This window comes from Sinohyriopsis cumingii, chromosome 1, assembly GCF_028554795.1.
Source record: "Sinohyriopsis cumingii isolate HCF-2022 chromosome 1, ASM2855479v2, whole genome shotgun sequence".
In the NCBI taxonomy this organism is placed as follows: Eukaryota; Metazoa; Mollusca; class Bivalvia; order Unionida; family Unionidae; genus Sinohyriopsis; species Sinohyriopsis cumingii.
Window position 1 is genome coordinate 163,150,908 of NC_142961.1, and position 26,398 is coordinate 163,177,305.

The 26,398-nt window shown below is 33.1% G+C and overlaps 1 protein-coding gene across 7 annotated transcripts in view; it reads left to right on the forward strand.

Annotated features, from left to right (window-relative positions):
• The window catches only part of LOC149808284 (kinesin-like protein KIF28), a 203,922-nt gene extending 179,540 nt beyond the window's left edge, over positions 1–24,382 (forward strand). For 3 of the 7 annotated variants that reach the window (XM_089975594.1, XM_089975633.1, XM_089975599.1), the window contains 6 exons: positions 2,111–2,163; positions 4,608–4,646; positions 5,935–6,052; positions 8,442–8,471; positions 17,616–17,768; positions 21,042–24,382. In XM_089975594.1, the coding sequence (XP_089831720.1) occupies positions 2,111–2,163; positions 4,608–4,646; positions 5,935–6,052; positions 8,442–8,471; positions 17,616–17,768; positions 21,042–21,205 (557 nt within the window). In that variant the 3' untranslated portion in view covers positions 21,206–24,382. Of the gene's footprint in view, positions 1–2,110; positions 2,164–4,607; positions 4,647–5,934; positions 6,053–8,441; positions 8,472–8,613; positions 8,650–17,615; positions 17,769–21,041 lie in introns of all 7 variants that reach the window. The other 4 variants (XM_089975606.1, XM_089975613.1, XM_089975619.1 and 1 more) reach the window with 4 other exon arrangements.
• Positions 24,383–26,398: the final 2,016 nt, after the last annotated feature.

Here is a 26,398-nt window from a genome sequence, read left to right on the forward strand (position 1 = left end):
ATAGAACTACCACTAACATGGGTATCATCTTTGTGGCCACTGACCTGTACAAGTGATGAGGTCCAGTGATCATCACAAGTCCTGCAGAAATGGTCATCACAGGGGGATAGGGTTAATCCCCCTCCCACTAAGGGACCAAAGAGAGATAAGAAGAATTCTTACTCTCCTGTCATGACACCCACTGAGGACAATTCTATCACTCCCCATGCAGAGACGCAGAATAAATGGAGGTTGTGTGTGCTGGTATTAGAAGGTGAGTAACATTCCCACATTGTTAACAAACCACAGATAAGGTATTTTCATTCTGAGTCTGATCATTGCCACACAGTCTGTTACCCAGGCAACTGCTGCATATAACCACAGTTAACTGCTGGTATTAGAAGGTGAGTAACGTTCCCACATTTTACTCTTCTCAAAGTACATCAGCCACCCTCCTTACTGACAAATTCAGCTTACTAATAATGACAGGTAAGCTATTACTTACATTAAAGTGTATTTTTTTGAGGGGGAGTGAAACTAATTTTAATTTTGTAATACTTACCTGTCACTATTGAATGCCCTGATCCCACCCAGCACAGATGTCCTTCATTAGCCACATGTCCTGAAAAGAATGAGGATGCTCTGTAGGCCTGTTCGATAAGGGTTGTTAACATCCCTGACAATAGGCTCCCTTGAAGAGCTCTTTGGTACATTGAAATCAGAAACCATGTGCATGAATGATTACAATCCCTATTTCCAACAAGCAATACTCCCATTATGCATGCATCAACTAGCTAGTTGCTAATCCTAAGCAATACAGAGTAAAAAATACCAGCTTTTTAATTTTGCAGTTTTACACATTTCTTTTGGCATAGATCAATCTAGAGTGATGAGAAACATATAAATTGATATAAAATTTGTCACAATCGGTGGTTGTATATGATTGGTATGACTATATGGAAAATGTTTGTACAGGAAGGCATTAGGCTCACAGATGGACAAATGAAAATGTATTTAATAAGATACAGACACACATTATATACTGTTGAATAGCTTTAATTCTATGCTTCAAATCTATAGTATTAGCATCAAAATATGTGGCACCATCACAAAAAGGCAAGGGTAGAGACACATGGCATGGATAAGTAGATTGGAAAAGTTGCTAACCCTAAGGGATACTGAGTAAGAAATACATACTTTTTTATTTTGCATTTTTACACATTTATATTGGCATCGATTTAGATTGATGAGAACCATATAAATTTATATCTAATTTGTCAAAATCAGTGGGTAGATGCCTGTAGCAAGGATATGATGATTGATAACTTCATATAGGAAAGCATTAAGTGAATGGACGAACAAATGAATAAGTAATTAATAACATATCTGCACATATTATAGACTGTTGTATAGCTTGAATTCTATGCTTTTAAGTTACTAATATATTGTATTAGCATCAAAATATGTGGCACCATCCAAAACGGCATCGGTAGAGTCACATTGCAAGGATATGAAAATGAGTGAATTCGCATGTGATGCTGATTAAACAATTTTAAAAAATTATTTTACATTTTAACTCATTTTTATTGGCATAGATTGATTTAGACTGATGAGAACCTTATAAATTAATATCAAATGAAGATGTGATTAATAAGATACATATACACATTATATACTGTTGGATAGCTTTAATTCTGTGCTTTGTTGGCCTCTATCACAGCATATAGATTTGCTCACTGGAAGAGCATTACATCATGGGTAAATTAGGGGAATTAATAAGTCAACGGATGTAACAACCGTTATTGAGCAGACCTCTAGAGCATGGGCTGATGATGTGGATCAGACTGGGTCAGTGCACACGTTCTAAGAAAATTCCAGAACAGGGAGTTGGTGCATCTAGCACAGACAAGGTCTTTTCATGTGGAAAGGTAAAGCTTAGTAACAGTGATAATTAAAATTGGTTTCACTCCCCCACACAAAAAAAACTACATTTTATGGGTAAACAAGTCCACTTCACTGAGACTAAAAAGAGACTTCCCATTTATGAGGGTTCAAATTTTGTACACTTCACTGAGACTAAAAAGAGACTTCCCATTTATGAGGGTTAAATTTTTTATGTATCTTGTTGCAGTGAGTGAGGATGAACAGCTGCATAGGAGGGCTGGACAACAACTTGCCAGAGAAGTAAGTTTTTGTACAAGAAATCAAAAGTGCTTATCTTATAAAATGTATTGCTAAAACAAACCAGATAAATTGTGAAACATTTCTTTTCTTCATCTCCATTATTACTTTTTGGGTTGGGTGATAATTTATTGTGATATTTTGCAGTTTTTGATAGTACATTGTACAAATAAATTTACATTAAAGAATGTACAAGCAATGTATCATTGGTACTGGTATCATGAACTATGTATCTGGTACTTCATTATCAAATAAGTTGTAAAGAACAAATTTGTAATTTTCATTTGATTCAGATTCAGATATATTTTCAATGATCAATACTTTAAATGTTCATTGATTTAAATATAAGGTATAGATGAGAAACTATTCAGGCTTTCATTGGATCAAATAGGTACTACACATTTTAAATTTTTTCAAAATTATGTATGGTTGATCCATATTTACTTATACATGAATCCTAAATAAATGTTAGCAGTTAATACATATGCCTTGTTTATTTTTCAAATATATGTTACCTGATCATAATATGTTAAAAGATGATCCACATCCTTCCAAATTCAATCCTTCCAAGCCAGAAAAAGTCATTGCAACCATCTTGGTTTGATATAGAAGCATTGGTGCTAATAGGTTGTCAGCAAGCTGAGAGTTATCTCCTCTTGGATATAGGGAATGGAATTAAAAACCCAGTGCTTCTATACTAGAGTGGATGCTTCTTATTAAGGCCTGCAAATTCTGCTTTGTGTGTCTTTATGCCATTTTAAAATCTTAGTATTTTGTTTCTGTGCTAATATGATAGGGAAACAGTAATGGGCATTGATACAACTTTTATTTTTTTCTAAATTTTTATATGTAATGTCCATTTTTGTTGAAAGTGTATGAAATAAAATCTTATCATCTTGTCAAAATATATTTTGAAATGCTGTAAATAATGGTGTATCAAGTTTTCCTATTCTGCATTAAAATCAACATATCCATGAGATACATTTCTGTTTTGACGATAAGTTTTGTATTTATAATTTAATAAAACTAAGTGACTGAGTTTGATGATTAGTCTCATCTTAAGGAAACATAAACCTGTGCTGTTTAGCAGAAAATTTCTGATACATTTTAGTTTCACAGTCTGTATATCCAAGGTATGTTTTGGATTTGAATGATGGTTGGATTTATACCAATTTCTGAAAAAATAACACCATAAACTCAACTGAAAACATGAAAATTGAAGAACATATTGTGAAGCCCTAAATTTATTTCTTTATTAAATTCTCATATATTGTGAAAATTTCGTTGTTCAAAAAGAGGGGACAATTTCACCTATCAGTTTTCAGTTCTAAAAAAGACCATGTATACTAAGCCTTTCCCTTGAGAAAGTCGTGATATTTTAGAGTTTGCAAAAATTTGTTGATCTTCAGTACTGTATCAGCATTTCCAGACAATAGTATCAGTTACTACCATACTCAGAGTTTCTAAGTATTCAAACTGTTTGCTGTCATCCTTGGCAGAGTGGGGGTCAAAATATTTGTCTTGTATATTAAATACTAACCTTTGGATCCTGAGGCTGTTCCATTAAAACACACATGGGACCCAGGGAAGCACTTTTAAAATACTAATCTAAGGATCTTAGGGCTGTTCCATTAAAACACACATGGAACCCAGGGAAGGCACCTTTAAAATACTAATCTAAGGATCTTAGGGCTGTTCCATTAAAACACACATGAAACCCAGGGAAGGCACTTTTAAAATGCTAATATAAGGATCTTAGGGCTGTTCCATTAAAACACACATGGAACCCAGAGAAGGCACTTTTAAAATACTAATCAAAGGATCTTAGGGCTGTTCCATTAAAACACACATGGGACCCAGGGAAGGCACTTTTAAAATACTAATCTAAGGATCTTAGGGCTGTTCCATTAAAACACACATGGGACCCAGGGAAGCACTTTTAAAATGCTAATCTAAGGATCTTAGGGCTGTTCCATTAAAACACACATGGAACCCAGGGAAGGCACTTTTAAAATACTAATCTAAGGATCTTAAGAAACTATTACAGTAGCTGTTATATGCATGCAGTTCTTCTACAGAGAGCATGTCTGCCTTTGTTGAGTAGATATAAGGAAATATTTCACAAGTGAAGTGGAATTATTATGAAGAGTGACAATCTGTCAGCAAAGACACTAATATGTATGCTCCCACAGTGATAGCAAAAATGGACATATTGCTTTGCTGATGTCTGTGTGTATATCCATAAATCTGTGTCTTCATGTCCATCATGGTCATTATGGCTCAAAGGAAAATGGGTTTAGTGGAATAACCTTTATTCTTGTGGAACTTTCTTGACCAAACTTTGTTGGTGGCTTGCTCTTTGGGCAGTAAAGAAACTTTTATATTCTGGGGTCTAAAGGTCAAAGATAGTGATGGTGTCTTATAACAAAGTCTTTTTTTCCTCCCAGGCAAGTTCTGAAGATCTTCTCTCGCAGCTCAAAAATCGAGTAAGTTACTAACTGCTTAACTTTATAAACTATCCTATCCTCAACCTTGCTTTTATCACATTTTCAAATTACATTAATTCTAAAGAAATAGTCACAGGTTTACTGTTTCTATGATTCTTAAAACCCTACAGACATGGGTGAACATTATTAGCCCTACCATACCAGTTATTATTAGCCCTACCATACCAGTTATCATTAGCTCTATCATACAAGTTATTATTATCCATACCATATGAATTATTGTTAGGTCTACCATACCAATTTGCAGTGGGTGGTAGATTGGAAAATGTTGCCAATGTAATTATTTTTTTACTCTGTGTGTACATATGTTAAACATTTTGATGCCAAATTAAGATACAGTCACAACGGATTAGGGAATCAAAGATGTATTGTTCATTTTAATTGGTAAGCTCCCAGGGGTGCCAATTAAACCAATCTCAATTTGCCTGCTGTATATATTCTTTGATTTTATCCAAGGATCATATACTTCATATCAATAATTTTTTTGCTGTACAACTTTAAATTTCCAATATAAACATTGTGGCCCCAGACTATGGCAGGTCTATGAAATTAATTCAGTTTTATTTGATGTTATGAAACCATTTAATATACTGTATATTTTAAAAGTGTAAATTGTTGCCTTTGAACAGTGTTTAATTTTGCAGTTTTCCTAATATATTTAAAACATTTCTTTTTTAAAGTTTTGTAATTTTAGAGCAGCGTTAATCAAGATCACACATACCATTAAAATCCTTTGATTACTGCAAAGCTAAATTTTCATGACCTTTAACTAAGGCAGAAAAATTAAAAATATGACTATTTGAAAGTTTCGCTTGATGTGGTTGTTTTCCTAAGAAAGAGAAAATGTGCAGCTCAGTAGAACCTTATTTATTTGGACAAACTCATCCAGATTATTGTTTTCTCTGATCCAGAGTTATGTCCATTGAATATGCAGGTTTGGTTCTGCAAATGTTTTATGCAAGTGTTCTTTTTTCATGTTGCGCATGTAGTATCGCATCCTCTAAAACTGAATAGCACATAAATATACACTGGTTTTAGAAACTAGTTGCATAAGTAATGGTATTGTTGAATATTTGGACGCTCTGAAATTTAGTATCTTGAAATGAAAATAGGTTGCAGAACAAACCCAAAGTTTGTGCATTTGAATACTTAAAAAAAAAATGTTTTTCATGTTTTCTAAAGCTTGTGCTAAAATAAATGTGGTTCTACTGATTTTATTTTCACAACTTTTGAGAATAAAAATGTCATTACTAATGATACATAACAGGAGTCTGTGATTGAGACTTTGGAGTCAGAATGCACAGACCTGCGAGATGAAAACTTCCAACTGAAAATGAAAGTACACAAGCAACAGCAAGCATTGGAATTTGCCAAAATGAGAAGAGGTTAGTAATCAGGCATTTTTAGGGTGTGTGTGGGAGAAGAGGGACCAAATTAACATAACTCCAGATATAAATGGGCTACTTTATTAACTTAAAATAATTTAAAAGTTATGGAGGATTTTAAATTTTATCATCGTACTGCTTAAAACTTAAATCCTAGCAGATCTCGTTTTTCTTCAATGATGCATCCAGGTCCATTTTCAATTATGCTATAACCTACATGTAAACAACTTCTAAATGTTTGCTCAATATTTTAAAAAAAGATGGACACAAATGCATAATTTATCAAAAACATAAACTGTTGGAACAAGTAGTTTTGTGACTAAATAAATTGTTGTAATATTTTCTATCTATCCTTCTGTTCCCTGTTTCCTTTACATATAGTAATTATAGTTCTCGACCATCAACTTTATTAAACTTCTATCTGTGGCATGAAAACAAAACTTAAAATTTCAGACAAAAAAGTCAAAGGATAAAGTCAAAGAGGCTGAAAGAAGGAAAGCTGTTTCACACAATCAATTTGACATAGATATCTTTAGCGAAATCTTTGGAAATAGCTTGCTTTTGAGAAAAGATAGATACCTGTTGATTTTGGTTCAAATTTCAAGGTCATATTACTCTTAAGAAAAATGGTTTCTGCACAATACCTTGCATTCTTTATCACTGACCTTGACTAGGTTTTGTGGATGGCTTGAATTCGAGACAAGGAAGAAGCCTGTGTATTTTGGGCAAAAAGTCCAATGTAAGTATCACATGGAAAAAACTATCCACAAAACTGCTCAAGTTCTATATCACATGCCTTGACTAAAGTTTGTACATGACTTGCATCTGTGGAAGGCATCTATTGATTTTAGGGTTAAAAAGTCAAAGGTCAGGGCCACAGAAACTCAAGAAGAAGAATAGTTTCCACAAAGTAAGTCAAGTCCTATGTCACTTGTATTTGAGATATGAAAAGCATCTATCAGTTTTGGGATCAATAGGTCAAATGATAAGGTCACCAAGACTGTCATAAAGAAAGTCATGTCCTTACAATAACTTGAATTTTGTGTACTTTTACCATGACCACATTTTATAAATAGAATGCACTGGAGACAAGGAAGATACCTGCTGATGTTAGGGTCTAAAGGTCAAGTATGTGACCAATATAAAATGGTTGTACATGATGGTTTATAATAATAATGCTATTATTTATCACATGGCAGGTGCATACTGTACTGTTTACAGTAGTCTTGTTCAGTATATAATTTCATTCATTATATTGAGGTTTTCAGTTACTACTAATTATGTATGGGGCCCTGGATGGCTGAATGGCCTAAAGCTCTTGCCTTTACCAATCACTACTATCTAATATCTGTCTGTGTGGGTTCAAGTCTCAGTCTTGGCCTATGTGGGTATGTGAAAAACTTGCCAATGGCTACCCATGGGTCAATGGTTCCTACCAGGGTTTTCCTGGGTTCTTTCTCCACCAGTTTTACTGGTCGCTATGTATAATGTGTCATGTGCTAAAAAGGGTGCTAAACCCAAAACAGCAAAAACTGTTTTTTATCCCTTTTGATCCTAAATTCATTTGCATATATCATGGAATTTTTTACAAGAAGGTTTATATTAATGAAGGATCAACTGTGGATGGAATATAACTGTAGCATGGGGAACTATATTTTAATGAAAACATCAACATTAATAGAACTTTGGGCTGATAAAGTTAAATATTTGACCAATATGAAAACTGGTTAACATGCAATATTTTTTTAGCGTTGAACTATTATGTTAGTCAAGTAGAGAACCAATGAGCAAGTTTCCAATTAGCCCAAAATGACCAAATGTATGTCTGGGAATGTGGGATTCCATTTACATGTATTAAGTGATCAGTCATTGTTTATCAAACTTAGCCCTAGCATGTAAACTTGGATAACTTCAGTCCTCTTTTAAACATGAACTACAAGATTTGATTATTGAGAATCATGCCCTTAGTCCTAAGGGCATGCCATACTTTTGTTAAAAATGAGAGATTTTAATATGTAAATAAATTCAGCTTGCTCTGTCAAGATCATGGCATTAGTTTCGAACACACACACCTGCTTGATGTCTCATTTCAGATCTTTTAAGTAAGTAAGGTTATAAAAGACTTTAAATTTTGTTGTGTTAGTTGTTTGCTTCATGGCACAGCAGTACAAGTAAGTTACTAAGTGCCAAGGCATTCAGAGCTATACTGAAGGACAGCTCATTGATCTGCAAAAATTTATCTTCAAATTCACGTTTTCTTACTAAATTTTAAAATTTTTATTCTCTTTTAAAATTTTGCCTGTAAATAGCAGTTTTTTTTTTGTACAACTGTAATTACTTAGTTCAATTTATAATTTTTTTTATAAGATGGCAAAATTTCATTTCACAGTGGATGCATTTGTACATGATGCCAAAAGTGGTAAGATACTAAATAAATTTTTTTCCCCAAGGTGAACATCTCTTAAATCTGCTCTGTCTTTACTGCAACTGCATCTCAGCCAGTGTCATTTTTGAGATATTTATTGTACTCTTTTGAAAATTAAAAATGTATTTTCTGTCAGAGACCAGGCCTAAGAGTGAGCCGAATGGAATACTGGGTATTTTTTATTCATCCTCCTAAATATAGATGACTGTTTGTGCTAAGTTCTCTTCTTAGTAGAATCAGGATTGAAGAAGAAATTTTAGTTTACATGAGAAAGCTTGCCAGTAGCTTCCCACGGGTCATTGGTTCTTTCCAGGGTTTTCCCCAGGTTCTTCCACCACCAGCTATACTGGCTGCCATATCTAGCCTATCTTATGGTGAAAATTGGCATTAAACCTCATACCAACAAGTTTAATTTCATGAGTAGGTTTTACAGATTGCTATGTACTGTCAAATTATTTCTTTTAGTAGATGTATTTTTGTAGTTTGTCAAACATGACATTTTCATTGGTACTCAGATTTGTAAACTTTTTGGGGTTTGGCAAATATGACATTTTCACTGGTACTCAGGTTTGTAAATTTTTGGGGCTTGGCAAACATGATATTTTCATAGGTACTCAAATTTTTTAAATTTTGGGGGTTTGTCAAACATGACATTTTCATTGGTACTCAGATTTGTAAACTTTTTGGGGGTTGGCAAACATATTTTCATTGGTACTCAGATTGTTAATTTCTTGGGGGTTTGGAAAACATGCTATTTTCATTGGTACTCAGATTTGTAAATTTTTGGGGGTTTGTCAAACATTACATTTTCATTGGTACTCAGATTTGTAAATTTTGTAGGGATTGGCAAACATGACATTTTCATTGGTACACAGATTTGTACATTTTTGGGGGTTTGTCAAGCATGACATTTTCATTGGTACTCAGATTTTTAAATTTGTTAGGGTTTGGCAAACATGACATTTTATTTTCTACTCAGATTTTACATTTCGGAAAGGGTACTTTATAGACTCATTTATAACTCGAGTGGAAATATATAACTCAAGTGGCAAATAACATCGACCCTGATCTGTCATCATATTATTCAGATCAGAGTCAAAGTTTAATCTACTGATTACTAATAATAAACCAAAAATAGAGAAATATATGCTGGCATATTATGCAACAGCAGATCTGGGTCTATGCAGTTTGCTGTTGGACATTATTTTCACTTTGGCATCCATGCTTATGCCCATATACATGGTAGATTAATTTAAGTGATAAAGTTTTGAGATTAAGTAGGTCTCTTCTTTCTGCAAATGATGTCATTTAAAGGTCAAGAAAGCATGTCAGTCCAAAAATGTACTATATTTTCTGACATCAGTTTCATTTTTATGATAAAACAGTCATCTATGTAGTAAAGGAGTTCAAGTTGTGAGTAATAAGTTGAAAAAAGTTTTACATACTAATTATGATGATCATAGTCTTTGTGACTTTAAAAAGGATTGTCTGCTGCTGTAGAATTCTGTGATGCTTATTTGGATTGGATCATGTCTGCTTCTAAAATAACATATTCTGTGATGTGTATTTAAACAGGATCATGTCTGCTGCTAAAATAACATATTCTGTGATGTGTATTTAAACAGGATTGTGTCTGCTGCTAAAATAACATATTCTGTGATGCATATTTAAACAGGATCATGTCTGCTTCTAGAATAACATATTCTGTGATACGTATTTAAACAGGATCATGTCTGCTTCTAAAATAACATATTCTGTGATACGTATTTAAACAGGATCATGTCTGCTGCTAAAATAACATATTCTGTGATGTGTATTTAAACAGGATCATGTCTGCTGCTAAAATAACATATTCTGTGATGTGTATTTAAACAGGATTGTGTCTGCTGCTAAAATAACATATTCTGTGATACATATTTAAACAGGATCATGTCTGCTTCTAGAATAACATATTCTGTGATACATATTTAAACAGGATTGTGTCTGCTTCTAAAATAACATATTCTGTGATACATATTTAAACAGGATTGTGTCTGCTGCTAAAATAACATATTCTGTGATACGTATTTAAACAGGATTGTGTCTACTGCTAAAATAACATATTCTGTGATACTTATTTAAACAGGATTGTGTCTGCTGCTAAAATGACATATTCTGTGATACGTATTTAAACAGGATCATGTCTGCTTCTAGAATAACATATTCTGTGATACATATTTAAACAGGATCGTGTCTACTGCTAAAATAACATATTCTGTGATACGTATTTAAACAGGATTGTGTCTACTGCTAAAATAACATATTCTGTGATACTTATTTAAACAGGATTGTGTCTGCTTCTAGAATAACATATTCTGTGATACATATTTAAACAGGATTGTGTCTGCTTCTAGAATAACATATTCTGTGATACATATTTAAACAGGATTGTGTCTGCTTCTAGAATAACATATTCTGTGATACATATTTAAACAGGATTGTGTCTGCTTCTAAAATAACATATTCTGTGATACATATTTAAACAGGATCATGTCTGCTTCTAGAATAACATATTCTGTGATACATATTTAAACAGGATTGTGTCTGCTTCTAAAATAACATATTCTCTGATACGTATTTAAACAGGATTGTGTCTACTGCTAAAATAACATATTCTGTGATACGTATTTAAACAGGATTGTGTCTACTGCTAAAATAACATATTCTGTGATACGTATTTAAACAGGATTGTGTCTGCTGCTAAAATAACATATTCTGTGATACTTATTTAAACAGGATTGTGTCTGCTTCTAGAATAACATATTCTGTGATACATATTTAAACAGGATTGTGTCTGCTTCTAGAATAACATATTCTGTGATACATATTTAAACAGGATTGTGTCTGCTTCTAAAATAACATATTCTGTGATACATATTTAAACAGGATCATGTCTGCTTCTAGAATAACATATTCTGTGATACATATTTAAACAGGATTGTGTCTGCTTCTAAAATAACATATTCTCTGATACGTATTTAAACAGGATCATGTCTGCTGCTAAAATAACATATTCTGTGATATGTATTTAAACAGGATCGTGTCTACTGCTAAAATAACATATTCTGTGATACGTATTTAAACAGGGTTGTGTCTACTGCTAAAATAACATATTCTGTGATACTTATTTAAACAGGATTGTGTCTGCTTCTAGAATAACATATTCTGTGATACATATTTAAACAGGATTGTGTCTGCTTCTAGAATAACATATTCTGTGATACATATTTAAACAGGATTGTGTCTGCTTCTAAAATAACATATTCTGTGATACATATTTAAACAGGATCATGTCTGCTTCTAGAATAACATATTCTGTGATACATATTTAAACAGGATTGTGTCTGCTTCTAAAATAACATATTCTCTGATACGTATTTAAACAGGATCATGTCTGCTGCTAAAATAACATATTCTGTGATATGTATTTAAACAGGATCGTGTCTACTGCTAAAATAACATATTCTGTGATACGTATTTAAACAGGATCGTGTCTACTGCTAAAATAACATATTCTGTGATACATATTTAAACAGGATCATGTCTGCTGCTAAAATAACATTCTGTGATACAGATTTAAACAGAATCATGTTTACTGCTAAAATAACATTCACATGCATCTGTTGCTGGACACGTCACTACTAACAATGTCTTTTCACACATGGAAGTAATACATGTATAGCCAAATGCCTCAAATAATCAAGTATTATTGAATCAAAGTAAGGCATTCACATACTATTTGGATTGTTCAAACAGTAACCATAATCAGTTGCCATCATGTGACATGGCACACTGATTTGTATTTTTGATGTTGACTGATTGCTTTAGAAAGAATAATAATGTTGTTTTCTTGTCTAGATTTCTAAATCTGTAGATATGAGTCGTAAGTTAGATTCATAGTTTAATAAAGATTATAGTGTTTAAAAACCCTCAAAATGGATATGAACATACTGTCATTGTTTGATAGACTATAGTGTTTAAAAGTCCTGCAAATAGATATAAACTGACTGTCATTGTTTGATAGATTATAGTGTTTTAAAGCCCTGAAAATGGATATAAACTGACTGTCATTGTTTGATAGACTATAGTGTTTAAAAGTCCTGCAAATAGATATAAACTTACTGTCATTGTTTGATAGATTATAGTGTTTAAAAGCCATGTGAATGGATATAATCTGACTGTTATTGTTTGATAAACTATAGTGTTTAAAAGTCTGCAAATGGATATAGACTGTAGTGTTTTAAAGTCCTGCAAATAGATATAAACTTACTGTCATTGTTTGATAGACTCTAGTGTTTTAAAGCCCTGAAAATGGATATAAACTGCCTGTTATTGTTTGATAGACTATAGTGTTTAAAAGTCCTGCAAAGGGATATAAAATGACTGTCATTGTTTGATAGATTATAGTGTTGAAAAGTCCTGCAAATGGATATAAAATGACTGTCATTGTTTGATAGATTATTGTGTTTAAAAGTCCTGCAAATGGATATGAACTGACTGTCATTGTTTGATAGATTATAGTGTTTAAAAGCCATGTGAATGGATATAAACTGACTGTCATTGTTTAATAGACTATAGTGTTTAAAAGCCCTGAAAATGGATATTAACTGCCTGTCATTGTTTGATAGACTGTAGTGTTTTAAAGCCTTGAAAATGGATATAAAATTACTGTCATTCTTTGATAGACTATTGTGTTTAAAACCCAGCTGACTGTCATTTTTTTGATAGACTATAGTGTTTAAAAGTCCTGCAAAGGGATATAAACTGACTGTCATTGTTTGATAGATTATAGTGTTTAAAAGTCCTGCAAATGGATATAAAATGACTGTTATTGTTTGATAGACTATAGTGTTTAAAAGTCCTGCAAATGGATATAAAATGACTGTTATTGTTTGATAGATTATAGTGTTTAAAAGTCCTGCAAATGGATATAAAATGACTGTCATTGTTTGATAGATTATTGTGTTTAAAAGTCCTGCAAATGGATATGAACTGACTGTCATTGTTTGATAGATTATAGTGTTTAAAAGCCATGTGAATGGATATAAACTGACTGTCATTGTTTAATAGACTATAGTGTTTAAAAGTCCTGCAAATGGATATAAACTGACTGTCATTGTTTGATAGATTATAGTGTTTAAAAGCCATGTGAATGGATATAAACTGACTGTCATTGTTTAATAGACTATAGTGTTTAAAAGTCCTGCAAAGGGATATAAACTATCATTGTTTGATAGATTATAGCATTTAAAAGTCCTGCAAATGGATATAAACTGACTGTCATTGTTTGATAGATTATAGTGTTTAAAAGTCCTGCAAAGGGATATAAACTGACTGTCATTGTTTGATAGACTATAGTGTTTAAAAGCCAACTGGCTGCCCATGTTTGATATATTATTGTGTTTGAAAGTCCTGCAAATGGATATAAACTGAATGTCATTGTTTGATAGACTATAGTGTTTAAAAGTCCTGCAAATGGATATAAACTGGCTGTCATTATTTGATAGATTATAGTGTTTAAAAGTCCTGCAAATGGATATAAACTGACTGTCATTGTTTGATAGACTATAGTGTTTAAAAGCCAATTGACTGACATTGTTTGATAGATTATTGTGTTTAAAGCCCTGTGAATGGATCATTTAAAACAGACTACAGTTTTAAAATAAATAAATTTCCTTTGTATGAGGGCCTCATGGTAGAATAGTTCTTCAGTTAATTGTGTTACCTTCTTTAAATAAAGTCATTATTGTTATTAAAACCAAGTTAATGGACAATTTAATACAGACTGTGCTGTTTGAAAGCCCTGTGAATGGATATAAACTGCTTCAATATATTGATTGTTTCAGGAATTTGTTTCTTGAGGCATTTCACTGACACAATATCATGTTCACTGTTGGTTTTTTTTGCCTTCTTGAACATTTGGTTTTGACAATGTTGACTACAATGTTCATGTAATAATTCATTTCAAGAAATTAAGTAGATTCTGTTAAAAACTAAGGTCTCAGACCTTTGCATAAGTGAAAAAATAATATTTTCCGTGAAAAGTAAAATAACAAATTCAGGTACTCATTTCTTTGAGCTGCACTGTCTGCTCAGTTTGCTTTTAACGTTGAAATATTTAATCAGAAACTAATTTTTTGTTGTGCAGTCATTATTAATAGATGCATTTATAATAATTCAGTTGACTAATTGTTGCAGAGCAAAATGAAAAGGTTATAAATATTGTTTCCCATCCAAGCATGCATAGTTTTTTTAAAAATAATCTCAAAATATTGGAAACAGGTGTATGATATTGAATTTTTTCATTTAGACTCCAAATTAGAAGCAAGATTTTATCAAGGTCCTGCACTGAAATGTAGCTTCCCATTAATAGTCACTGGGGCGGCAGGTGGCTGAGTGATCTAAAGCACTCATCACCAATCACTGCCATCTCACCTCTGTCTGAGTTAGAGTATCAGACTCGGCCTATGTGGGTATATGAGAATGCTGAGTAACTACCTGTGGACTGGTGATCTCTCCTGGGTTTTCCTGGGTTCTTCCTCCACCAGTTATGGTGGCCACCTTCTATAGCCTATCTTGTGCTGAGAAATGACATTAAACCCAAAAGAACAACAACAGTAATCACATCAGTACTGGAGAGTTTAACTCATGAATTATTGAACCTCTTCTGATGTGGTTTGATGTTGATATTGTCTCACAGACTGAGATGTGTCTTTTATGTGTTATGTCTCTTCAACTCCTTGTTAGGTAGAGTTATGGCCCTTGGCAATTAACTGGATATCTTCAGGAGAGTATATTGCTTGCAAACACCATAACTCTGCAACTCTTAAACATAGCTGATTCCCAGTCAGTTTGCCTTATACATGTAGATGTGCCTTTAAAAGGTTACATATTTTAAGTTCTATTTTTGATGTAGTTGTTAAGCTTTTCCATCAAAAATTACATTTCCACAACACCAAATCCTTGTAACTAGCATAGCTTAGGAACTATACAATAAATTCTGATGCAATTTAGAGTGTACATTATCTCAAAATGTTGATGTGCTTCATATGGGTTTTGTCTTCTCAACTGTAGTTATGGACCTTGACAATTAATTTAATATCTTCACACGGAATGTTGCTTGTAACAGGCATAGCTCAAGAGCTGTTTGACATATGCTGATGTAATTTGGTATGAACATTGTCTTACAGACTTGTACTTGATAATAGGGATAAGGTTATGGCTCCTTGATTGCTTACCCTCCTGACTTTGGTTTCTGCAAAATAATTTCACCACAATTTGTTGAATTTCCACCAGATTTGGTATTTGGATTCAGATTAATAAAACCTTGAGTTGGTTTGAGTTCCATCATTCTACATCATTTATAGGAGTAATGACCCCTGATTTTCCATCCTTCTTTCTTTGTTTTTTTTCTACAGGAACCTTTATGTTTCCTTTCAAATATTCCACACTATCATTTTGAAGCTTTACAAACAAATATTGCATTTAGCCAGAGTTATCATGCACCTTTATATTGGTGAGATCTTGAATGAGTTGGATTTCCATTTAGGAGAGTTATGGTTCCTGAATGCCCATCTTCACACTTCAGTTTTCTAACAGACGTCTTTCTGTTTAAGGCCCAACAGAGCAAATTATATTGTGAATGATCTTTGTGATACACCCATCAGAACTAGCTCTAGTTCCAGAGTTATACTATTTACACTTGTCCAGTCATAATAAATTTTATAGTTAATGTAAAATTAAAGCACAGATTGCAAAAAAAGATTATTATGGGCAGTAACAAGTAATGAAACCAATTAGAAGTTCACTTGCATTTCATTAGAAGTTTTATCGAAGCCCCACATCAAGATGTAACAAAATCTATGTTAATCAATTTGAATGATGCAAAATCACTTAAAATGTGTTAATTGATACTATTCTGTACTTTGGACACTGTGGTAGGGAAAAAGTTGGTAGATCTGAAGATAACAGACTTCCTTGTAACTAAAGATGATGTTCATGCAATGTCTACAAAGGGCATAAATGAGGAAACAGGCATGCAACATTTTGGAAGAATATATATATACACACAATGGGCATGACAAGACAAATACCTTGAACTATATATACACACAATGGGCATGACAAGACAAATACCCTGAACTATATATACAGACAATGGGCATGACAAGACAAATACCCTGAACTATATATACACACAATGGGCATGACAAGACAAATACCCTGAACTATATATACACACAATGGGCATGACAAGACAAATACTCTGAACTATATATACACACAGTGGGCATGACAAGACAAATACCCTGAACTATATATACAGACAATGGGCATGACAAGACAAATACCCTGAACTATATATACACACAATGGGCATGACAAGACAAATACCCTGAACTATATATACAGACAATGGGCATGACAAGACAAATACCCTGAACTATATATACACATAATGGGCATGATAAGACAAATACCCTGAACTATATATACACACAATGGGCATGACAAGACAAATACTCTGAACTATATATACACACAATGGGCATGACAAGACAAATACTCTGAACTATATACACACACAATGGGCATGACAAGACAAATACCCTGAACTATATATACACACAATGGGCATGACAAGACAAATACCCTGAACTATATATACACATAATGGGCACGACAAGACAAATACCCTGAACTATATATACACACAGTGGGCATGACAAGACAAATACCCTGAACTATATATACATACAATGGGCATGACAAGACAAATTCAGATATGTAGTTTTGGTGGGGTTTTTTGGCCTCTGAGTCTGTTCTTGCACTCAGGACCTATACCCTGGATTATACATAAAAACTGTTGAGATCCCTGGCTCTGTGGGCACAGATTCAAGGCGGGGGGGGGGGGGGGGAGAGGACAAAGTGGGGAAACCTGGAGATTTTAGCTTTAGAGTTACTCTAGTCATTATTGTTATTTAATTACTTCTTTAGTTTAGTTGTGGTGTAATTTATTATTTATTATCTTGGCTTACTTTCCATTTCTTTTTGTTTTATTTTAATTTTATTATTGTTTTCTTTAACTCAAACTAACAGGCAGTTTCTCTACAGATGACCGTCGAAAAAGCATCTCGGAGGAAAAGAAGGCAGAAAGTGGTGCAATGGATGTGGAACTAGCCAAAGCTTTTCGAGAATTTTTCAGGGATATCAAACCAGTTCAACAGGAGATCAAGGACATGAAATCAAAAGGTATATGTAGAATGCTATTTTTGTCATGGAACAGAAGATAACAAGATTTAAGCATCAATTTTTTTTGTGTTTTTTTGTGGAGAGTCATCATAGTTCGTGTGCTTCAACAGTCACAATAACTTTTGTACATGTACAGGTAGTAAGAGTATGGAATATTTTCAAGCAAACAAAAGCACTTCATGAGGAATACTCCTCATCAATTTTTTTGTATGTGCTTGCCAAGAGGCAGTGGGTATACAGAATTGATGTCTGTAAATCTATTACCTTATTTGTTGGGGAGGCTCAGTTGGTAATGCATCAGACTTATAATCTATGGGTCATGGGTTTGATATCAGCCCAGATCAACTTCCTTGTTGTGTTCAAGGTAAAGGCACTTACATTCCCATTCCTCCACATGATATAGCCTTTAAGATGTTGTTATGTATATTTAATTGTACTGTGTGTTGGCTTTTTTCCATTACTATATGTTAAGTATTATTGAATTCTTTTGTGTGATTGACCTCTGTCCATAATTGACAGAATTTTGGGCCTATATAACTTTTGTTTTTTATAAAGAACATTTTACATAGCTAATTTTTGCCTATGATTAAAGATTATATTAAAATTATTATTATTTGTGGGTAAACATGTTTACATGGTTTTAAGTTCATGACATTGGTTTTCCTCTCAGGAATAGCTGGTGTATCTGATACTTGTCATGTTCTTTACCAAAATTTTAGTAATAGACCAGATCTTGTTGACAACTTAGAATGTTCTAGGAATGAATTTTTGATCCTCATCCTGGTTCTTTAATTGTCTCTTGGATTTTATATTAGGGCAGTTTATGTGAGAATTACTAATGCCTATCTCAACATCTGCAGTGAAATCATTCTTTATTGTGCTTCAGTTTTCATTTTAGAGGATTTTATTTATTTAGAGGATTTTATTTATTTAAATTATTCACTGGAATTACAAAGTGATTACTGATACCTTTTGGACTAAATCACTATTTTGGGATTATTATGAATTCATTTGAGACATTTTGGATTATATCTTTGTGATTCATCAAGACTTTTGGCACATCAATAATATTCCAGGTTATTGGTACATAAGCACATTCAAGATTGGAATTCACTCAGAACACCACTGGAATTCATTTGGAATATTTTATATTTTTGGTCTTTTGATAGAACTTTTATGACTATTTGGAATTTAATTTACAATACTGTAAGGTCTTTTTCAAAATTTCACTTTGTGTTGTAAGGAAATAAATTACTTACTGAACTTGTTGGTTTTTGATCTTGTCTGTTACTTACCTAGTTTAACAATGTTAAAATGCTGTTAAAGCCAACAAAAACAGAAAAGCCAACAAAGACAGAAGAAAGACCTTTTCTGTTTCAATAACTAGTTTTTACAGAGCCTTTACCAAACTTTGTAGATGACTCGCACATGGGGTCAGGAGGAAGCCTCTTGATTTGAGAGTCAAGATGTTCAAGGTCTCTGTCTGAAAGAAATAAACAGATATTGTTTCTGCATCAAAACACTAGTTCTACATAGTGGACCAAACTTCATGGATAAAAGCCCATTCATTTGGGGTCAAAGGTCATGGTCACTTTGTTCAAAAGATCAATTGGTTTCTGCACCATCACTAGTTCTGCAATTTTGTATTCTATGTCCTTCATATTTTTGCCCAGTGTACCCTGCTGGATATGCTTTTTTGTTAGAAAAAAATATTTAACTAACACCTACAGTTTTTCATTAGTGGATGTCCATCCAAGTCTTTGGTAATAAACACTGTAGGATGGCAATGAATATCCAAAAACAGACACAATGAAATCATTGAAGCTTTATGGTACTTGGCCACATTGGAATGTAAAATGTTTGATTTACATTTGTATAACATATTTTTGAGGTTAAAGTCATCCATGCAGTGATGAATGTGTAATTTTTATTTTGACTTTGAAATAATAACAAAGGAGACTAAATTTATGCAAATGCATGGTTTAAATTTTTTAAATGATTTTGTCAGTTTGGATAGAAACATTATTCAGAAAATGCTGGTTTTTATTATAATAAATGCTGTTAAATAAGAGTACATACAGAATGGGAAATTCCAAGGTGCAACTAATTTCAGACTTACCAGATATTAAAACTTGTCAATGATTTAATGAGTTATTTGAACACATTATAAAATTGTTATTGCAATAATCTTACTATATTACAGTGCAGTCAGCAAAGCTAACACTGCTTAAGCAAACAAGATATTTATTGCACTATTAGTGTATTGTGTACTATTAATTTCCTTTATCCCTCTAAAATGTTGTGTGCCAGCCTAATTTGGAGGGTGGGGGACACAGTGTCCCCTGCCCTAGGTATCCTCTGTGCAACACTGCAGATATAACTAAACTTCGTGGATGATTTTGAGACTCACAAGGTCAAAGAACAAGGTCACTGTGGCAGGTTTTGCATCAGAGGGATCTTATACAAAGACAGCTTAGTTGGTTGCACATCTCTCCTGATTTGTATCAGGTTTTAGAAATCTAAGAATACGTTTCAATCTTAACATCAATTCTCGTTTGTTATCTTTAAATACTCAATTTGTCATCTCTAAACCAAAGATTTAAATAGAAAAGTTTGGCACTGTTTCTCATGAAGCATTAATAGTATTTGATAGAATACATACAGAAGCTGTCTGACACTTAAAATGCATCATGTAGTATTGTGTATGATTGTCAGATATGACGTTTCAGAGCAGTTACCAATGTGAAATCTTCGTAACTTTATCAGAGATAATAAATGAGAAATGAATCAATTGAATCACAGTCTTGGTTTTTTTTTAAAACTTGAGGAATAAAAAAGAGAGATGTCCATTTTAATTGGACAACCTGCTTTGTTGTCTGTTTCATGATCCCTCTAATTTATAACCAGACACTATCCATGAAAAAGAGATAGGGGAGGGAGTGAGACTGGTGGCCATGATTCGTATGGGTGAAAGAAACTAAACCTTCAAAATGTCTACATTTATTGTTTTGTCCTTCCTTAATTTATGTAATATTATTTTAGCCAGGTTTTAACTGTTTTGTCTTTACCATATCTCTGGATTTTAACGATATCTCTTTAAATTTTAATGGACATTTTCTTTCAGGTGCCTCAGAGATATATTAGGTTTTGAAATGTAGATATGCATTAAATGAAATTGCTGCAATATGATTTTCTGAACTTTACACAAATTAGCATGGAAACTTTACAATTTAAAGAAATTTCAAGTTTAAAATCATCATTATTCTTTTGCAGTTTCTGCGCTTGGGCAGTCTGGTGAGCAAAATGGCAACCTAAAGTCTACCTTGAAGTCCCAGGAGAAAAGTCTGAATATGGTGGATGAAAAACTCACAGACTGTGTCAACGCTCTTAAGAAGGGTGTGGCTGTTTCACTGAAGAAACAGAAGGAAAAGAAATGATATTGATCCATACCAGCTTAAAATGTGTTTTCAGAAGGCTACAGGACTTGCAGGGATACTTACTTTGGATTTCTGCATTACATCAAGAATATGACTAACTTATTAAATAATAAATCATATTTTTGTTTTTCTTTCATATTGTAAACTTTAAGGGCATACTCATTTAAAACTTCTTTTTGTTAATGGGCATCACAATTGTAAGGACTTACTTACTTCTTAATGTGATTTTCAAATTGACATGCTTCATGAAAGTATGGTCCTCATTATGACATTTAAAGAGCCATATTTTTTTATGGTGTTAATTAGCCATGTATACTGAGTGATTGGGTGAGCATGCAACAAACATCTGTACAAATGGATGCTTTTCCTATAGACTATGTTGAGAGAGGGAAAGTATCATTTTATACCAGACTTTGCATTCTATTGGTAAGACTGCCTTGTGTAACATTTTATCTTCATCATATATATATATATATATATATATATATATATATATATATATATATATATATATATATATATATATATATATATACACACACACACACACAAATTGACAAGGTTGTCTAAATTCACCTCTTTAGCTTGTATGAAACCCGGTGATACACTGTTGTAACATTTACAGTTCAGTATTATGTATAAATGAAATGTATCTCTAGTTATTCAAGTGAGCAAGCTGTTACATTTAATAATAATAATAATAATAATAATAATAATAATAATATAGTGTGACCCAGCTATAACACTGTAGTTGGGGTCCATAGAACCTGACCATGTTATAGACCAAACTGTGTTATAACCAACCAAGTCAGTTAGCTGAAAAAAATGATGCATTTACCTAAAATATTTGCAGAATGAGAGTGGATGTGTAATAAAGTGGGAGGAAAAATATGTGCTTTTGATTAAATGAAGACAAACTAGTCTGAAAAACACTTGTACATTGACAACTTACATTTGTGTAGTACAGTCCATAATCTGTTAAGTACTGTACTTATATATAATAAATCCATGAATATGAGTATTGATCACATGTTATAAGCTTCATGTATGATTCACATCCTGTTTGAAAGCACAAATAACCAAATAACATGTATTTATTTTTAAAAAATGGTAGTCATCGTTTTGATCTATATCCGATTCTCACTTAAAAATTCACTACAATTGTCGCATATAGTACATGGCTATAGTTGTTTACATGCTACATGTACATGCACTTAAATTTGCCTAGATTTTGGTCAGTTGGAGACAGCAGCATCTTACCATCAATAGGGAAATGAAAACTGGAACAAATTAAAAAGTTTAACAAACGTCTTTGCAAGATACCCCATATTCAATTAACTTGATGGCCATGTATCTGTTGTTTGAAAAGATAGGAAATTTATTTGCATTTTATGCCATCAATGGTAGTGACCATAAGCATAATATATTCTCTGCAAAAACAAAACTTTCATGGCACAATAAACATGTTCCAGTCACTTTGGAAAATGCAACAATCAGTCAGATTCCATTGTTTTTATTTAAGTTTGGTGCTGACTTTCTTTGATGAAAGGTTATTTATTTTTATTGAAGATTGTAGTTGGCTTCATTTGATGAAGGGTGCATGTGTTATTGAAGTTACCACTAAAGGACACCTTTGGAGGACCAAGCAGATGTCTATTTATTATTGCGGCAGCATCATCAAATAATTGTAGAACATTGATTGAGACTGAATTTTTTAAATTTTGCTTAGTATTTATACAGAATGATCAGTGCTTCAAAGGTGATCAACTGAAGTTTCAGCAAAGTTATTTTTTTACTGGCTACATATTAAAAACAAAGGAATTAGCCATCATTTGGTTGATTGTAGCAGTTACTTTTCCTGCCTTCAAAAGTTGGTCAATTGTAGCTAGTCCTGGTAGCATAAGGAGATCAACAAGTACATCTTGTTCTTTTTGGTTGTTTTTCTTATTTATTTATTTTTTTGGTCACATTTCTGGTGGTGGAGTGATGCTGTCTTCCATCAGAAATTTTATTTAAAAAAAGGTCCAACAAACAATAAATACACAGGTGTTCTGTTCTGACATGGATTACTACAGAAATAATGAGTGTTCTGAAGGGTTTAATTCTATGAGTGAAAAGAAGAGGAATTTTACTTACCATCCACATACAGAAGTCAGTCAAAATATAGTAATTACTAGTGATAATCTGAGACTGTTTTGTCCAAAAGAGCTATTATGAGATAGTGCCTCATTCAGTTGATTTCTGCTACCTGAAATGTAGAAGAAAAAAAATGCAGAGATCTCACAGCATACCGTACTCAGGCCAGATGTCAGAATAAGTGGATTATGATATAGCAATGCACTGTTAACATTGTTTGTCAATATCAACAAAGAATTTGTTTATCTAACAATAGATAAATTCCAATGCATTTTATATCAATTTTATGGCTTCCTTTCATGATACCTATGAATTTCTACACTCCAAACCCAATGTTGCATATACAAGTTTGAACAGTCAATGATTTGGGTTAAATAGATCACCAGATGGTGTAATTTGTCGCCAAGTAAGGAATATAAATCTCAATTTGCAACGTTTGCAAAACCCAGTGTGATCCTGAATAAACTTTTTAGATGTCATTTTTCATCTTTTTAAGGAGAAAAAAACTTTTTACAAAGTATGAGAAAAATATGTTTGTGAAATTGCAGGAGCCATGCCACGATCATCTTATGTTAGAATTTATACACGATCTCTTCCACAAAAATTATAACAAACTTTTTACATTTTAGTTTTTGTTCTTTTTAAGAAAAGAAAAAAATTTTGTGTATGAAAAAAGTACACATCTATGAAATTTTGGGAGCCACACTGCAACCGTGTTATATCCAAATTTGTGTTATAACAGCGTGCTATAACAGGGTCACACTGTATATTACTGCTAGTGCTACTCCTCATAATAATAATCAAGTCTTTAATTTCAGAGAGTGACCCAATTAGTTTAAAACTTTAATCCTCCATAAGGCTCTCAATTATATACAAATATTTTGAAATAAATATACAAAGATGCATCATAATAAAGTTATTTACAGTTTCAAAGAAAGAGAATTTGAAAGAGATGGTAAAGAAAAGATAACAGTATGATATTGTGGTGAGCACAGAAAAGAGAGGAAACTAAGGAATAAAATAATGTACCTATTAATCCTAGTGATGTCTCATGTAGTCATTTTCATATCCTTGATAAAATATTCACTGAACCCTTCATACTGTCAGGTACCCCTCGAGATGATGCATAGGTCACATGATTGGTCAGTATGCAAGTCCAAAGTGATGGTCTGTTCATGGTTTTAGCTACTAACAAAGTTTTTGCAGTTTTTCCATTAGTTCTGGGTGTCCCTGTGCATTTCCTATAATCGACAGTTGGATTTAGAATGATGTGCTGCATGTACATTTAAAAACCTGACTCCCATTGCACATGGATTTTTTTATTAAACTGGCAAACCACTGCAGGGTTACATGTGAACAAATGATTTTTTTCTTGTAGGAAACACTGCAACTATATCTAGCGTCACTGAGATCAAGCACATTATTGGACATGCTTCATGACCCAGAAGTTGGGCATGTTATTGGACATGCTTCATGACCCACAAGTTGGGCATGTTATTGGACATGCTTCATGACCCACAAGGTGGGCATGTTATTGGACATGCTTCATGACCCACAAGGTGGGCATGTTATTGGACATGCTTCATGACCCACAAGTTGGGCATGTTATTGGACATGCTTCATGACCCAGAAGTTGGGCATGTTATTGGACATGCTTCATGACCCAGAAGTTGGGCATATTATTGGAAATGCTTCATGACCCACAAGTTGGGCATGTTATTGGAGCTCATCTTTGCAACTGTATCTAGTGTCTGTAAGGTTCATGAACTCAAAAGTTGGCATGTTACTGGACTTATTCCCTGCAACTATGTTTAGTGTTGGTATGGTTCAGTACCCTGAAATGGGTATGTATATGGTTCATAACCCCAAATTTAGGTATGTATATGGTTCATGATCCCAAATGTAGGTATGCATATGGTTCATGACCCCAAATTTAGGTATGTATATGGTTCATGACCCCAAATTTAGGTATGTATATGGTTCATGACCCCAAATTTAGGTATGTATATGGTTCATGACCCCAAATTTAGGTATGTATATGGTTCATGACCCCAAATGTAGGTATGTATATGGTTCATGACCCCAAATTTAGGTATGTATATGGTTCATGACCCCAAATTTAGGTATGTATATGGTTCATGACCCCAAATTTAGGTATGTATATGGTTCATGACCCCAAACTTAGGTATGTATAAGGTTCATGACCCCAAATTTAGGTATGTATATGGTTCATGACCCCAAATGTTGGTATGTGTATGGTACTTGACCCTAAAGTTGAGCATTGTTATTGGAGCTCATGTAAAAGGGTTCAAGAGTAATCATTTAAATTAGCAGGGCTAAATTTGCCATCTTTGTTTCAAGTAAAATCACTAGTCATGAGACACTAGCATGGTTGCTTTTGGGCCAGATAAATAATCAGTGTGCTGCAAATGAACAGTCTTGCCAGCTACAAGCTGATCTCCTAGAAATGGCAACATGTGCTGGCTATAATTAGATTAACTTTCTCTGCTTTCATATGTAAAATGCATACATTTATTACATCCACATCTATTCATAGTTGAAATACATTTGGCAAATAATGGCAAGCTGTGTGGGAATATTTGTGTAAAACCCATCGATTTTGACACCCATCACAGCAAGAACTGTAACCCTTCCCAGCACATGGCTACATAAAAGATGTTAGTGAAAACAATACTACATCTATTGGGTTCAAAAACACAACAATTACATTTTATGAAATGGCAGACGTTTATACCAAGGAATCAGATTAGATAGCCTTAATGTAACTCATTTTACTAAACTCGTTACTACATTAGAGTACATTTTTCATTTTTATTTATGTGTAATATATTTTTGAGGCTAGACTCGACAAACATGACTGAGAAATACTGGGATATTATCAAAGTCAGGCTGTTGGCTTTGGATGGGATTCTAATCTAGAGACACTTAGTATACAAATAAAAACTTTTCATATTGAGTACAGGCAAATAAGAGTATAGGTTTAACCATTTTCCAGAATTTGGAAGAAATAAACCCAATTCATTTAATTTTCTTTGT